Raw genomic sequence first — 17,138 nt, 5'->3', positions numbered from 1 at the left:
TGAAATATGAACCAGACTTTGGCCCTACATTTGTTGTTATTACCAACTACTATTAGGGATTGTACCACCAGCAAACTATATTTGATTTTAAATGACACTGTTACGTTTCTTTATCCACTGCATGTACTCATGACTTTCGTTAAGTAACGTTTCCATCCCTGCATCTTGAATCCACGGAATCGGACTACTTCATCCGCGCTCTACCATCAGTCTTGTTGTTCGAAACTAATACATAAATTTATATAGTGTACACTCAAATCACTCAAATGTATACACAGTTTTCTAACAATAATTGTTGTACCTATTTTTACATCAGGAACAAGTCTAGAATGTTTACTTTAGAAATGTATATAAAATACTACATGATATATAAAAGAAGTTATCACTCACCAAGAGGAAAGTTTCACGACTCCCGTCAGGTAAGAGGCAAGATACAGTTGACCACTTGCACCACATACAAGACAGAAATCATTACAGCTTAAATAGCCATCCTCGATGATTTCAATGGCTGCCACGCTAGCCATTGGAGCACAGGTTCTGACCGAAGGCGATTAATATTAAAGGACGATTAAGTCTTCATAGCACGGCTTTTTTTGAGAGGGCAATAATGCTGTGAGTTCCGTAACGTTCATGTTAGGCACATGAAAGAAAGAAATCTATCTGTGATAGAAGGTTCCGAGCAAAATTTACGTGCTATTTGCTACCCATGTCTAATATCTGCAATTTAAAGCTTCGGTAATTAAACTATTAATGCTACAATGTAATTCAGCAGAGAGTTCGGATCTGGGCTTCTTATTTTTCTCTGCCGTGACATCGTCTGAAAAACAGCATATTAATGCTGAGTGAGTGGTTATCTATGAAACGTGAACACGACATGGAGTTTACGGGATGCGGTGCGTATCCTCCCGGCTGACTGTTAACAAGATTTCGCGGTTAAACTCGCTGCACAAAATCTTACTAATTTTAACTTAAGACGTTATGTACTCATCCATATCACGTAAGAAAATGCGTGCACTATGTACCTTCATTTTCCATATATATTTCTAACGTCTACTAAGAAAATTACACACCACTTTTACAACTTCTCTTTAAGAAATTGAATTAATCTCTTGTCGGGTGTTATTCTTTAATTCGTCTAAGGGCTGTGGATTTATCCTCTACAATTTATCTTTTAATGTTTCCCAGAAGTACTAATTGTAGGAGTTTAAAAAAGGAGATCGATGGAGTCATATGTTGCTAGTGATGGCTAGAACTCTGATTTCTATTACCTAAAAACTAGGGAAATATGCATGCACTTATGCTTTAAAAATACCAAAATAGGACATAAAATTTGGAAATATGAAGTTAAATAAATTAAATACTATCCAAAATTACTAAGAAAACTGTTTAACATTCTACAAAATTATGTTTGTGAATATCAACGCCTCGTATTGCTCACATCGTACTATAAACACTATAAAATAGAATAAGCTGAATTAAACATCTTCGCAAAAACTAGAAAGAGTATTTTAAACAAAGCTAGTACTTACACATTAACTTGGCATATTCATGTAACACAGGTGATTACAATGCTGCGGAGCGTTGTCTACGAATTGAATGTCATGTTGATTGGAACAATACTGCTCTTCATCTTAACGGTGAGTAACGAAAACATTGTTTTCACGTTTTTTTATCCATAACTTTGTGATGGAGATGATTAGATTCCAGAGAAGCGCAATTATGTCTGTGTCTTTGGGTAACTTTGTTCATTATTCTTAAAGAAATTTGTATAAATATTTATTATTGTACAGATTAGTTCACAGAATTATATAAAATTTTACGTATTATTATTATTATTATTATTATTATTATTATTATTATAGCATAAAAATTAAAGAGTAAATAAATATATATCACAAAAACCCCTTACACAGTAAAACACACATTTCATTCATGAATTATTAAGTTTCGAAATCTACATAATGATTTGTAGATACTTTCAGATAACAATTAATTTAATTATATAGACAGGGCGAACCCTAAGTAAAGTAATTAATTTAAGGAGTTGTTCTTTGCGATATTTAAACAAACAAGTTTAGTACAATTTTGCTCGTTTTTACTTCCTTTTCGAGATAAAAATTCTTTTATTCGAAACATTTCACAGTGTGTTTTGGGAAATCCATTGATTTAATTCCCAATATGCTCAGTCAGTCTAAAAGAGCAATATATTACGATAACAAATAATTGGAATAATTTTAGTTTTGTTAGCTTTTTGTCTATGCGGATGACGTGAATATGCTAGGAGAAAATCCACAAACGATTAGGGAAAACGCGGAAATTCTAGCTGAAGCAAGTAAAGCGATAGGGTTGGATGTAAATCCCGAAAAGACTAAGTATATGATTATGTCTCGTGACGAGAATATTGTACGAAATGGAACTATAAAAGTTGGAGATTTATCTTTCGAAGAGATGGAAAAATTCATATATCTTGGAGCAACAGTAACAAATATAAAGGACACTCGGGAGGAAATTAAACGCAGAATAAATATGGGAAATGTCTGTTATTATTCGGTTGAGAAGCTTTTGTCATCTAGTCTTCTGTCAAAAAATTTGAAAGTTAGAATTTATAAAACAGTTATATTACCGGTTGTTCTGTATGATTGTGAAACTTGGACTCTCACTTTGAGAGAGGAACAGAGATTAAGGGTGTTTGAGAATAAGGTTTTCAGGAAAATATTTGGGGCTAAGAGGGATGAAGTTACAGGAGAATGGAGAAAGTTACACAACGCAGAGCTGCACGCATTGTATTCTTCACCTGACATAATTAGGAACATAAAATCCAGACGTTTGAGATGGGCAGGACATGTAGCACGTATGGGCGAATCCAGAAATGCATATAGAGTGTTAGTTGGGAGGCCGGAGGGAAAAAGACCTTTGGGGAGGCCGAGACGAAGGTGGGAAGATAACATTAAAATGGATTTGAGGGAGGTGGGATATGATGGTAGAGACTGGATTAATCTTGCTCAGGATAGGGACTAATGGCGGGCTTATGTGAGGGCGGCAATGAACCTCCGGGTTCCTTAAACCTACGATGGTAACGTTAAGAAAACGTACGTCAGTGGTAACGTTGGGTCTGAGAGACCCATACACATTTTTTTATAACTATGAAGTTTATTAACTTGAATTATATAACTATTTTTTATATTATATTTGAAATATTAATACAGAACTCAAATACAAATAACAACGTAAAATTCAAACAGAACTGCAATTATAGGCTTTAATTTTGTTATACAAAATGTTAATCAAAACAGTCAAACATCTTATAATAGTTAATAAATTTGTTTTAAATTAATAAGTGACAAATATATTTTACTATAAAAACTAGTCTCGTAACACAGCCTATCCACAATTCAAAACGAAAATGTTAATCGTCGTTTCCTGAGCAGCTGTCACATAACATACATGCATGACTCAAACAGAGTCATTTATTACATTTTCGGCAGAAATATTTCGTTTTGTAGTCTTTACATCGATAGCAACGTCCTCTTCTTCCATTCTGAGGGGGTTCAGGAGCATGTTCTTGCAGGGTTGTTCCACACAGTCTGGCTGCTGATTTTCTTAGGTCCATTGGATTGTATTTATTCTGAGCCCTGTTCTTCACCTGGCTTTCTACTAAACTTTTTGCCAATTCTTTAAGATATTTTCGTCTTGGTGTTACGGTTGCAGTATTCACTTTATGAATGACGTAGCCATTTATTGCAGCAACATTCAGGATATGGTAAAATAACACCATGGGCCAACGTCTGGTATTTCGTGCTACATCATACTCAGCACACATTTGGTCGACAGTATCGACTCCGCCTTTAGTCTCATTATAGAACGAGACAATATCTGGCTTTCTTTTGTTCCCTGTGGTTTCATCTAGTTTGTTGTCATGGTGCATGCTGGATATCAACACTACACACCGATTCTTCTTTGGTACGTAAGACACAATGGTGCAGTCCTCTTGAAAACCGAACATACTACTGTATTCTTCCTTGCATTTTGCATTCACAAAGACACTGGACAACTCTCTTTTGTTCTTGCGGATTGATCCCACAATTGTGAGTTGTGAACTAATTATCTGTGGTCACATTACGAGAAGACTGATAAATCGCTTGGTACAATCTTTTCACCACAGCTTCTGGTTTGTTGTCTATCACAAATGGTACTTCTGGTTGTTGGCCCACGTATGCCTCTATATTTGCAGAATAAAATAATTTTGCGTCAACAATACTGAAAATTTTTATCCCATACTTGGCGGGTTTCTATGGCATATACATGCGAAATTGATATCTTCCACGGAAAGACACAAGAGTCTCACCCAAAGTTGCAAAAATTCCAATTGAAAAGTTTTTCTTGCACTACTCTACAAAAAATTAAAAAAAAAAAAAAATCGCGGATAGGAGCTAGTTTATCGATGGATTTTCTCTCCTGACGTGTTTCCAAATCATCAAATAGCAAGCATCGGCACAAGAAACGAAATCTCTGCAAGGACATTGTGGCCCAGAACATTTCTACACCTGTTCCATCTCGTTCCCACAGTTCCTCGACATTCAGTCTTCCTGCATGCAACAAACCAGCCATATACAGCAAATCAATTAGGGACATTATCTCACTTCTGTTGGTGGGATGAGTGAATCGTTGCTCAGAATAATAATTTGCAGTGAGTTTTAGTATGTACTTATTTGTATTATTCACAATTATATCGATCATTTCCTCATCTATAAATAGAGACCATGTGTCTAGTATAGAATGCGCATTCTTTGCTCCTTGTCTCACTGTCGGTAAACGTGTAGTAACAATGTTACTACGTCGAGCACGAATATTCATATTTCCCAATTCTTTTCTCCATTTTGTTTCACCATCTTTCCCAATGAAATATTGGCAATTGTCTTCCTCACTGACATTCTCACTTAATTCATCACTGTTATTTTCACTAAATTCTTCATCGGCATCTGTATTGTGGTCACTTTCTATATAAAAGATAGGATCTGCAACTTCATCATCATAATCATCATCATCTTCTGGCTCACACGTTTCATTATTTAATTCTTGTTGTAACATTTTTTGTATTCGTGCAACACGAGCTTCATAACTTTCATCCATTTTGTACACTATAAGAAAAGTGTACATTATAAGAAAATTAAACAATAGAAATATAACAGATTTTTAAGAATATAATTTAAAACAATTTAATTGTTGAAAAAGTAAGACGACATACTACAAAGACACGATTATTTGCAATTCAACTTACCTCGAAATAGTAACGCTACTGGTAACGTTGGGTCTGTCAGACCCAGACCTCGTAAATTGCTTCCTCACTCAACAATGGTCAACTGTAGAATGTTTGTAGCAGCTTAAATTTAAAGAGGAACGTTAATTTGAAAGGTAGAGGGGAGGTGAGGAAAATCCATTGTTGCCAAATTACGTTACATTTAAAATAAATTTAGTCTGGATCTGGTAGACCCAACGTTACCACTGAAGGGTTAAAAGCCAGTCAGTAAGTAAGTAAGTATTCAAATGTGCAGAAATTAAATCCGAACAAATGTAATATTGTAAAATTCCTTTCCAGAACGAAAATCAAATTTCTGCAAATTTAAAGGGTAAAACTATTTTTTTTTAATTTAATATCATAACACACTTAGGTCTTAAATTGACTAAGCATATTGGGAATTCAATCAATGACTTTCCCAGAACACGCTATGAAATGTTTCAAGTAAAAGAATTTTTATCTCGAAAAGAAAACAAAAAGGAGCAAAATTGTATTAACTTTTTTTTAAATATCTCAAAGAATAACCCCCTGAAATTAATGACATTACTTACAGTTCACTCTGTATATATGTAAGTCAGTTTCAGTGATGAACTTTTCCATCATCCTCACTTATAACTTCTATGATTTAATCATAGTTGAGAGGTAATTCGAACAGAAAAAAATATAAATTTTTCGTATTTTTTTTTTCAGAATGTTACTGGCGCTCCAGCAGGTGAGTGGTGTGTAATTCTTATTGCCATAAAAGCCAAAAAATACTCCTCTTTCAAACCTGTACTTTCTACGTAATCATGTCATGGACTCCGGATCTTTCTGCACTCAAGCAGTAATTCAATCCCATGATGTATTTTCACCCTCACACCTCCGTATACGGGGGTCTTTTCTATGCACAAAGATATGACTCAGGCCCTTTCTGCAATCATCAATTCATTTATATTGTCCTTGTTAGCACCATTTGCGTGTTTAACATTTCATACTTTATTTTAAAATATTCATTTCAATAGTAAAGCAACTGAAATTTTAAGTAGATTTAATTTTTTGTCGAGTTTCCACAAAATAGTGATTAATGTAACTAGTGTATGATCTTGGTAATTTTCACGAGTGTTTATAATGAAGATTATATTATATGTGTTACATACAACGTTTTATGCTATTTTAGCATTGAAATATTTTTTAAAAATCTATTATAAATTTACAAAATATAATGTTATGACATAGTAGAGATACGAGTACTGGTTATGACGTAATATATTGCACGAATGCTAAGTAACCGTTCCTAAGACAATATTATTTTGTTGTTGTTTTTAAGCTTTTTCTTACAGGTACGTTGTATAAAATTGTATTGTGAAGGCTGTGATAATATCTTGGAATACTAGTTGCTAGGTAACCATTTCTGGCAGCAGTTCCAGAATTAGGCGAATTATGCATGATTTATAGCGTCATAACAAGCGTGGTTTATTGCTAGCATTGCACAATAGTAATATGCGTTACAAGAGCGGTATGTTGAAGTTTTCATGTTCGAGGAAAAGTTTGAAAAAGCAAAACATAGTTGAGCTTTTTTAATTTCCGAGAATTGAAAGAAAACATACTGCTCGTGTATCGTACATTATTTTGTGCGAAGATCGTTTATTACATACCTGAAAGAGGAATTTCTAATTAGTTGCAATGAAATCTCCATCTTGGTTTCTGTTCAATGACGGCAAATTTGCAAAACAAAAATATCTATCTTCAACATTTTTGCTTTAAAATGTTTTCTGTGTTTACTATACTCCAGCAGGCCGTGATATACGTCTGTCTTTTTTTCCCCCGAGTCTATAAGTGCGAACTTAAAACAAACGGCTTCCTTAATGTTACATGCATCACGAATGCAGTAACTTTAGTGGAGTTGTAGAGTTTACTTAATTTTTGCAAATGTTTAAAAACAATAATTAGCAGTGCAATTTAGGTGAAATTGCAGTGGTAAGTTTACAATTTATAACACTAGTCTACAAATTTTAACTTTGAAAAATGTGCCGAAATGAAACATTGTTACTATCCACATATTTGCCATGCTGAATCCAAAAACGGAACCCATTTTTCAGCAGCACCCTCAGATTTTCAGTTATTACCCTTATTACACTTCTGAAAAGTTCGATACTAACTAAGCAGTTCCACATTTTTAATGTCTAATGCAGAATGCACAAACATAGTCTTCCACTATTATAGTGGTGTTAGTACTAAAAATAAAGTATACTTCATGTTATAATGATGTAAATGGCTATTTACATTTACGTAGTGGAAGGCAGGCATCGCTTTAAAACACTTTTTTGTGTATGTTGTAGTATTCTCTCTTTATATGAACCAGCAGTAATCACTCATCATAGATGGATCCCATCTCCCTTTATAACGCTGTTCCATCTGTAAAATGTCTTGATGAAAGTGTTCCCTTTGTTTGTCACGCACTGCACCCAAGTTTTTAGGAAAGAAATCTAAATGAGAATGTAGGAAGTGAATTTGACAGACATCCTGTATCCAAAATTCTTATAATTTTGAAAAAGATTCTGAAGTAGTTCGTCATGATTTTCTTCCTTTTTGTTGCCGAGGGACCCATTCACAACACTTTTAAATGACTCCCACGCTGCACGTTCGTTTGGAGTTAATTTTTTCTAAAAAAAAAATGGTCACCCATCACTTTTTTAATCTGAGGTCCAATGAATATTCCTTCTTTTAATTTTGTATCACTCAAACTAGGGAATATTCTTTTTAGATATTTCAAACCTTCGCCTGTTGTGTCCATACCTTTCATAGAGTTCTTCATGAGCCCTAATTTAATGTGTAAAGGATGGAGATATATTTTTTGTGGGTCCACTAAAGGTTTAAATTTTACATTATGTTTCCCAGGAGAGAAATCTTCTCTTCTTGGCCATTCCTTGACTCTATAGTGATGTTGAGTATCTCGGGTGTCCCAAAGGCACAGGAAAAAAGGATATTTAGTGAATCCACTCTTCATTCCATGTAGAAGACTTTAAGATCCCGCAAATATGCCATAAATGGTTTTCATATTTTAATGGCTTCAAGAATACGACACATGTTTTTGTATGTTTCTTTCATTGCTGCGCTGTATGGTACAGATATGGAGGAAAGTTTATTGCAATTATGTAACAAAGTGGCTTTCAGACTAATTTTAGAAGCATCTATAAATAAGCGCCTCTCTTCAGCATTATGTGTAATACCTAGTTTTAATCAGTCCATTTACATCGCTGTATGCACAAACTCCAGAACCTGTAACTATGAAAAATGTTAATAGATCCTTATTTATGTTTCTAAATACTGAAACATTAGCATCTTTATTCAGCACCTTCCATTCCTGAAGACGAGATCCTAGAAGCTCAGTCAGCTGTTTAGTTAAGTACAAATCACGTATACCAATCATTGAATTCCACCTATGTTATTAAATGTGGCTTTTCTTCTCTCTCTTCATCTGGGATGTAGACGTCATCCCTTGGTGTAGAGGGCTGCACATCATCACATGACGTTATATCAGATTCCGATTCTTCTTGCCATGTAGAATGTGGAATGGGAACAGGTAAATTTTCTCCGTGAGGTATTGGTCTTATAGCTGACGGGAGATTAGGATACTGAATGAGTCTCTTATTTTTTTAAGAAAATCCAGTAACATTATTAAGCAGAAATAACAATCATCTTAGTTGTTTTTTTTTGCTCACACCATACCATTGGTTCGGAAAGTTTTTAAAACTAAGCCTTTGCTTCTTCATTTCATTTCACACAGAACAGCTCACACTACTAACAAAACCTCTACACTCGAACTAAACAAAGTACAGACTGTCTCTGTTTTCATTACCAGGTACCCTATAAGTCTATCTTATCTTTCAAGTATCAACAAACCATGATTCAGATGTGTCAAGTGAAGAGGGACTTGGCATAATGGATAGAAACCAAAGAAGCGCTGCTACATATATACTAGGTATTGAAAAATGTGTATAAATTCTATATTTACAACATTAAATTACTGAAATTTATTTCATGTGTACCTTGTTAAATGGGAATACGTATGCATATATCAAAATTAAACGTAGGCATCTGTGACTTCCACCAATTTCCTCAAGCGGCCGGTAATGGAATCCACAGTCTTCTGGAGGAAGTTGCGTGGGGCATCTCGAACGAAAACAACGGAAATCCACACTTCATAGCGAGCAGCAATCTGCGCTCTCTCGCGAACACATAGGTGATCGACCATCTTTGCTATTGTTGCGCGAACTGCCCCTCACGGCCATCATCTATACTACGGACGAACAAAAGTTCAAATTCTATTTAATGACTTATATATAAACACAATTTTCATTATGGTTCCATCGATATTAAAAATTCTATAGCCAATTAATAATATCTAGTTACTTCCCGCCCGCACTGCATTTATGGCTATTCATAAAATATAACATTGTTGCAGTGCTCAGAAACCTGACGTGATGGGAAAAATCTGATTACATATTCGTATCAGCGCATCAGACTTGGTAATAATCAGCATTCTGTTTGTCGGCACAAAAAATGTTGTAGACTAGTGTAATTATTACTATATTGAACGTCTCTAAAAATAATATGTTAAAAGCCTAAAGCAGTAAAATCAATATGTCACTTAAGCAGCAAGAAGAGGGAAATTGTTGTGTGTGTTAGGTTGGGAATACTGAATGTGGAATTTTAGGCTTACCGCGGATTGGTTTTGTGCGGAAACCAAGCAAATACGCACGATCTCGCACAAATGTATTGTACTTCACTTTTCTGGACATTATTAAATAATTTAATACTAATTATTACTGTTATTATTATTATTATTATTATTATTATTATTATTATTATTATTATTATTGAAATTATTAATAGGCTATTATTGTTAATATTTTCATGTAAATTTCAAACAAAATCTTTCAGCAATTTTATTAATCTTCATCGTTAGCTAAATTAGGTGTACTTTATCAATAATTGTAAGTAGAAGTATTAAAGACAAGTGTAATAAATGCAGAATTTATTGTTCTTGAAACAAGATAAGAAAAAAAGACACTGGAATAATAGTGTACGTAATTTTTCATATAATTACGTGTGTTAACATACATATGTACATAAACAAATATCCTACTAAAAGCCACTGTACCACAAGGTCACATTTTTATGTTGGTCATTTCAATTTAAAGAATTAATTTATGCGGTACGAACGGACAGCAAGGTCAGGGACGGATTATATCAGGCTTTTACGAACTTTCGGCTCCCGCTTCTTGCCTAAAATCCACCACTGATGCACAGAGCCTTACTTTGCGTTTGTTCATAAGTCGCTGTAAGCGTAAAGGACATGGACGCGGGTTTCTGCGTCACTTCCATTTCTCCTGTTATTCCCAGAGCTGTTTTTTTTTTTTTTTTTTTTTTTTTTTTTTTTTTTTTTTTTTTTTTTTTTTTTCCCCCCACAAATTATAGTTTTGATTTTGATAGGATGAATGACTCTCTAAGGTAATTTGTTTCGATATAATCAAGTAGATATGTTAAATTTGTGTATGTTTAAATGTTCATAAGATTGCAGAAGTCGCAATAGAGCTCCATATGACAAAGAAATAAGACTCAAAGAATATCCCTACCTGGCCTTATTGACAAAAGACGACGACTTGTGCGGTGGTGCCATCATCGATGATAAGCACATTGTAACTTCAGCATTCTGCTTGCATCGGTAAGTACTGTTCATAGCGTGATTTAAAATATACAGGGTGTAAACGATACAAACTGCCAAAATTATATAAACAGTACATCTCAAGTGAATTAATCGTCGAATTTATCTCGAGCATTTTAGGTCTTATAAATTGTGTGTTTGTGTGTGTGTGTGTGTGTGTGTTTGTGTGTGTGTGTGTGTATGTATATTCCCCTTATGTTATGTAACTGATTTTGATTATGTGTAATTTTCTACTTTATTTTATATATTATGTAACCTATCTTGACTATTTGTAATTTTATGTTATGTAACTGATCTTGAATATTTGTAATTTTCTACTATATTTTATGCTCGACCATGCCGAAATGTAGTAATTATACACCTGGTAGCAGTCCTTTAATGCATGTCATTAAAGTACACCTATTCATTAAAGTTAAGGTTTTCGATTATTGTCGGATATGCAATCGAAAGACAACGAGGGAAACGTCACGGAGGCTGGAAATTCAATACTGTCGCAGAAGATTATGTTCTGTTACTATAATAATTAGCGTTAATTGTAAATAATATTCAAATAAATTCAATTTGTCATCTCGTTTTTCAATTCCAAATCAATTTCCAAGTTATGTCAAAATTAGTTCTTGTTATTCTCTAAATTATATCAAGGTCAATGACATTATTGTTCCTCGGAAAAAATCAATACTTTCACGTCTGCGCACATCTCACAATTTACGAGCTATGAACAAGGTCACTTCCGATCTTCAGTCAGATGCGAATAAAATGAATACTTCTGAATAATTTCAAGTTAGAAATATGATCGAGCATAAAAAGTCGTATGAAACTTGCCTATAATGGTAATTAAGACGCTCGTATGAAAATTATGAAACTCGCTTGCGATCGTTTCATAAATAAACATACTCGCGTCTTAATTACTATCATTATAGGCTCGTTGCATAATGTACTATTATGTAATTTCTAAGGTATTTTCTTTTGTGTTGTTTTGTTATCTAATTTTGTATTTCATGTACATTATTGAAACCTGGTTGAGTGGAAGAGAAGGCCTCATGGCCTTAACTCTGCCAGGCAAAATAAAACTGCTGCTGCTGCAGCTGCTACTGCTACTACTACATATTGGTCTACTGAACGACATATCTAGTCAAATTTAATTATATCTTTAATTTTACTGTTAATCTGTAAAATACATGTTTTTAAGATTGATAGTAGTTTTATTTGTTTACATTGCGACTGAACGTAAATGTTATTGCCAAATGACCTTGCACTCAACACATACCAATACACAACAAAGTAACAAACGACTGCTTCAGCGTACTTACCGGACAAAGTATCCTAAACAATGACTGTATATTCTCATCATCATCACCATCAACTTCATGGCTTGGGTCCAATTGGCCCGTTCCGGTTCCAAACTAGTTATTGAATTGGTTGCTCCATCGTTTTTATGGGCGTCCTCTACTCCTTTTTCCTCTTCTAGGTTTGTAATGGAAAAGGACATGAGGCAACCTAGATTTATCATCCTTAAAACATGATTTAAATATTCTTCTTGTTTCTTTAAAATTCTTTCATTCAAACTGAAAATAAGTTCTGACAGTGTATCTTCATTAGGGATTTTGTCTGTGAGTTTTTTTATCTGTAACTGAACGTAAGAATTTCATTTCGGCAACCTGTATTCTTTCTTTTAGTTTCTTTGTTAAGATCCAGCATTCGGATCAATATAGCATCATTGGGACTGCCATTATTTTATAAAATTTTAGTAATGTCTCCTTTTTTGTTTTATGAAGAAGGGTTCTTTTTAAAGTTCCACATAGTCCCTGAAATTATGCTATTTTTGTTTCAGTGTCTAACTGTTTGAGGTTGCTCATATTACAGCCTAGATATTTAAAATTTAAATCTTGGTCTACAGCGGAGTCATTCAATATTATTTTAGTTCTTACTGGTTTCTTCCCACAGAATACCATTATTTTAAATTTCTCTTTTGATATATTTAGATTATATTTCTTCATTGTTTTAGATTTATATATATATATATATATATATATATATATATATATATATATATATTGCTATTTGAAGAACATCTTCGTTGTAGGCTAGTATTGCTTGATCATCTGCGAAAAGTAAGTTCAACAAATGTGTCTCCTCCTCAAAAAGTAAGTTATCCTGCCAATCTCTGACGACATGGTCTAAATATATTCTCTTTTCCAAAAATATTAGACTCACAAAACACATTTTTTTTCTGGGAAAACCATGATAGTTACAGAAAAATAATATTTGACTTTTATATTCAGTTATTTATGCTCTACCACCAATATTTTTGGCAGTTTTTATCGTTTACACCCTGTATATAGAACCTAAATGTACTGACTGCTTTATGGGGTGGTAGGGGGTCGATATTTGTAATAACAAAATGTTAATATTTTATCACACTAGAGAGGATCGGAAAGTAATGCACAACAATTTCTTTACAGTGTACTATTTTGGTTAGGACGTTCAAAGTTGTCAGATAATTAGTTAGAATCTTGCGCTACAGACAGCAATGGCTCGATTAGGTGTCACCCTGACGGAACGAGCGATAACTACTGAGTAAAGATGGAACGTGTGCTAGCATCGTCTACTTGTGAAGAGCAGCGAGGTGTAGTCCGTCTTTTCTGAGCAAAAAAAAAAAAAAAAAGTCCGAGTGAAATGGAGGTGTATGGTGCTGATCATCTGTATCGCACCAACATTTCCAGGTGAAGCACGTTCCGAGCGACCAGTGACCGCTGCAACACTACCCAATGTCAGAGGCATTGAGGCAGCAGTCACGCACCCTACAGTCCAGACCTCGCACTGTCTGTTTCATCTCTTCGGACCAATGAAAAAATTCCTACGAGGCCAATGCTTTGGTTCGGATGAAAAAGTGAAATCATTCGTGCGCAGGTGGTTATACGCCCAGAAAACTGAGTTTTATGAACGAAGTTACTGAATCTGGTGTCACGATGGGGGGGAAATGTGTCTAGAGACTTGGTTCCTGTGTTGCAAAATAGGTAAAATCTGTAGCTTTTTTCCTGTATTATTTCGTTTTGCTTATCTATTAAATGCGTTGTCACAAAAAATTGTTGTGCATTACTTTTCGATCCTCCCTACATCTAGTTTTACATTTAATTTCAGGAAGAATCAAAACATCAATTTTATCTTCTTTCTGTTTCTTAAGTCAGACAGTGTTCAAAGAAAAAAACTCTGTTAAAGAAATTATTATCGGTAGGCTATTACTTTGTTTAAATTGACGTGCATTGGTCAAGCTAAGACAACCGAATGAAAGTGAATTTGTAATACTGTAAGTGATGTATTTGTCAGTAGGATGTACACTTCCCGGCAAAAGGAATCGACTGTGTGCGAAAGAAATTCATATTCAACAGAGCACACTTCCTCAGATTAAAACTCCTTACCTTGCCATAAATACACTTTTTTTCTCGTTGACCATCCACAAAGCCCACTATAATGCACACCCACGGATCTGAGATCGATAACATGTTCAACAAATCACCTATCCACCAGAGAGAGAATCATTCCTGTAGTCCGATGAATAATGCTTTAAAAACTGACTTTCAAAACATAACTGTAATCTAGAAGTTTATAAATTTGCTCTTCAATCTCTACAATGTCGTATACAGGTTTCACCAAAGTACTGCGTTATAAGAAAATGGTCTCCCCATTTTGAATGGAAATCCGAAGGTTATCTGTATTTTACACATTTCAAAATTCAATTTTTCTTGCCATTACAGATTTGAAAACACAGATGGACTAGATGCACATTTGGGAATGAAAAAACTTGGTGATTCGGACCAGATAATACAAGTGAAAAGCATGTATCCACACGAAAAATTCGAATCTGGAGAGACAAGCAATGATATCGGATTAGTGAGATTAGAGTTGCCAATAACCTTCAACGATATCGTCAAGAAGGCACGCATCTCACAAGACTGTAAGTATTCTAATGAGAACTAATAACACTGCAGTCCTTTCGCATCGTCCTTAGACAGAGTCCTCCGTATATGTCGCCACGGGACGTACAGACAGGTTGTCTCCCACAGTGTGCCTGTCGTACGCGCCGAAGTTAAAGGGCGTTTGTCGGGCGTTGCATGCGTGCAGTTCACCTCAGTCCTCAGAATTACTCTATCTTACGTAATATTGTGCAAACTATTGTATCTCTCTAAATATTTGAGAACAATGGACTGATTATTCATTCGTGCGTAGCATAGCGAAAGCTAAAGTCTTTTTTAATTCATTTTGAATAGAACAAACATACATACTCAACAATGAACACAACAAATATGCAGACAACATAATATACTGGCACAGATACGTAGACGACATACTTACTCATACTATGCAAAGGAAACAAAAGACAAATACACAAACTACACCAATACATAACCAAATTACACCCAAAACTTCAATACACACTAGAACTTGAAAACAACAACTCCATAAATTTCCTAGACATCACCATAACAAAAATCGACAACAAACACACCTACAAAATATACAGAAAACCAACCACCACCACCACACACATACACAACACATCTAACCACCCCATACAAAACTAACATGCTGCATTCAGAACAATGGCACCCAGATTACTCAACATACCCATGAGCCAACAACATTACAATGAAGAAGTGAACACAATTAAATACACATCACAAGAAAACGGATACAATCCAAACATAATAGACAACATCATAAGAAAGACAAAACAAAAACTTAACAAACACAAAAACACGCAAAACAACACGAACACATGAACACAAGAAATACATTACACTAACATATGAAAACAAAAGTACACATAAGATCGCATCTTCATTCAGAAAGCAGAAATACAACATAACATACAGAACAGAAAACACGCTACAAAGACATCTCAACACACAAAAAACACAAACAAATAAATACGACCACACAGGTGTATACAAACTCACATGTAATAGTTGCGATAAGTTCTACATGGGACAGACAGGCAGATCATTCCAAGCACGCTACAAAGAACATATTAAAGCAATAACCAGAGGACACAATACATCTACATACGCCGATCACATAACTAATGCTAACCATACATACAATAACATAAATGCGGACATGGAAATCCTACACATACAACCCAAGAATCAAAAACTCAACACACTAGAACAATACGAAATATACAAACACACTAAAACACACCCCGATCAAATTCTCAACACACAGATCAATTTCAGTACACACACACACACACACTATTTGACTCCACTCTTCAACACCTTTCAACAATCAAACACACCCACATAACAGGCAGAGAAGTTCGAGATGACGCCGTGATCTAGTAGGCTCTGAGGATGGTGCGTGAAGCACTGAAACAGCTGTAAGCCGCACAAATCTTACATAATTAACACGAGTAAGTCCACTAGTTAATCAATTAATTCTTTTTTAATTGTTTTGACAATGTTCTATGGCATATTGTAGAAATTTCTTGTAGTTATGCAAAAAGTGAAAGAAAATATCCCAACAGTTCACTTCTAATATTTCGCAAGAAGAAGATAATAGTCCATTATTTCGGAACGATCTTCAGAGATGTCAAAATTATATTGAAGCAGAAGGACACTTCGAACATCTCTTGTAACACAGGTAAGATGCACCTATATTCATTTTTAAGTTGTTTATAAACATTTCCCCTAGCTGTGCTTTCGGTGTAAAGGAAGTGTCGTGCATGGAGGATCCTGTAGTTTCATCTGTCCCGGTTCACCTGAAATACCATATTCCAAACAAGAGATCCGAAATAGCAATTTGTTTAACAAATTTACTAGGATATGAAACTTTCGAACTGTTATGTCGTCTAAAAAGAAGTTGTAGGAAACTGTATGACGTGAAGGAACACTCTCTTGGGTGTTAACGGAGTGGACTTGATTCAACAGCGAAATTATTGGCTGCACAGTATTCAAAGTTACAGCTCAAAGCGTTATTAAATAGCTCCTATCACAACCAGAACCACTATCACTATCACTATCACTATCACTACCACTACTTCTACTGCTGCCACCACCATCACAACCTTGAAAAATCTGCCACCACCACATCACCTTGAAAAAAATTGCCATTTCACTATGATTTCTCCAGCCA

The 17,138-nt window shown here is 34.7% G+C and overlaps 1 protein-coding gene across 1 annotated transcript in view; it reads left to right on the top strand.

Annotated features, from left to right (window-relative positions):
* LOC138715643 (chymotrypsin-1-like) overlaps positions 1–17,138 on the top strand; it is a 37,260-nt gene that overhangs the window by 2,041 nt on the left and 18,081 nt on the right. The window contains exons 2-5 of the mRNA XM_069848718.1: positions 1,560–1,637; positions 5,987–6,008; positions 10,853–11,003; positions 14,759–14,958. Of these exons, the coding sequence (XP_069704819.1) occupies positions 1,569–1,637; positions 5,987–6,008; positions 10,853–11,003; positions 14,759–14,958 (442 nt within the window). The 5' untranslated portion in view covers positions 1,560–1,568. The remainder of the gene's footprint in view (positions 1–1,559; positions 1,638–5,986; positions 6,009–10,852; positions 11,004–14,758; positions 14,959–17,138) is intronic.

This window comes from Periplaneta americana, chromosome 15, assembly GCF_040183065.1.
Source record: "Periplaneta americana isolate PAMFEO1 chromosome 15, P.americana_PAMFEO1_priV1, whole genome shotgun sequence".
NCBI lineage: Eukaryota > Metazoa > Arthropoda > Insecta > Blattodea > Blattidae > Periplaneta > Periplaneta americana.
This window is presented reverse-complemented; position numbering and strand designations above follow the sequence as displayed.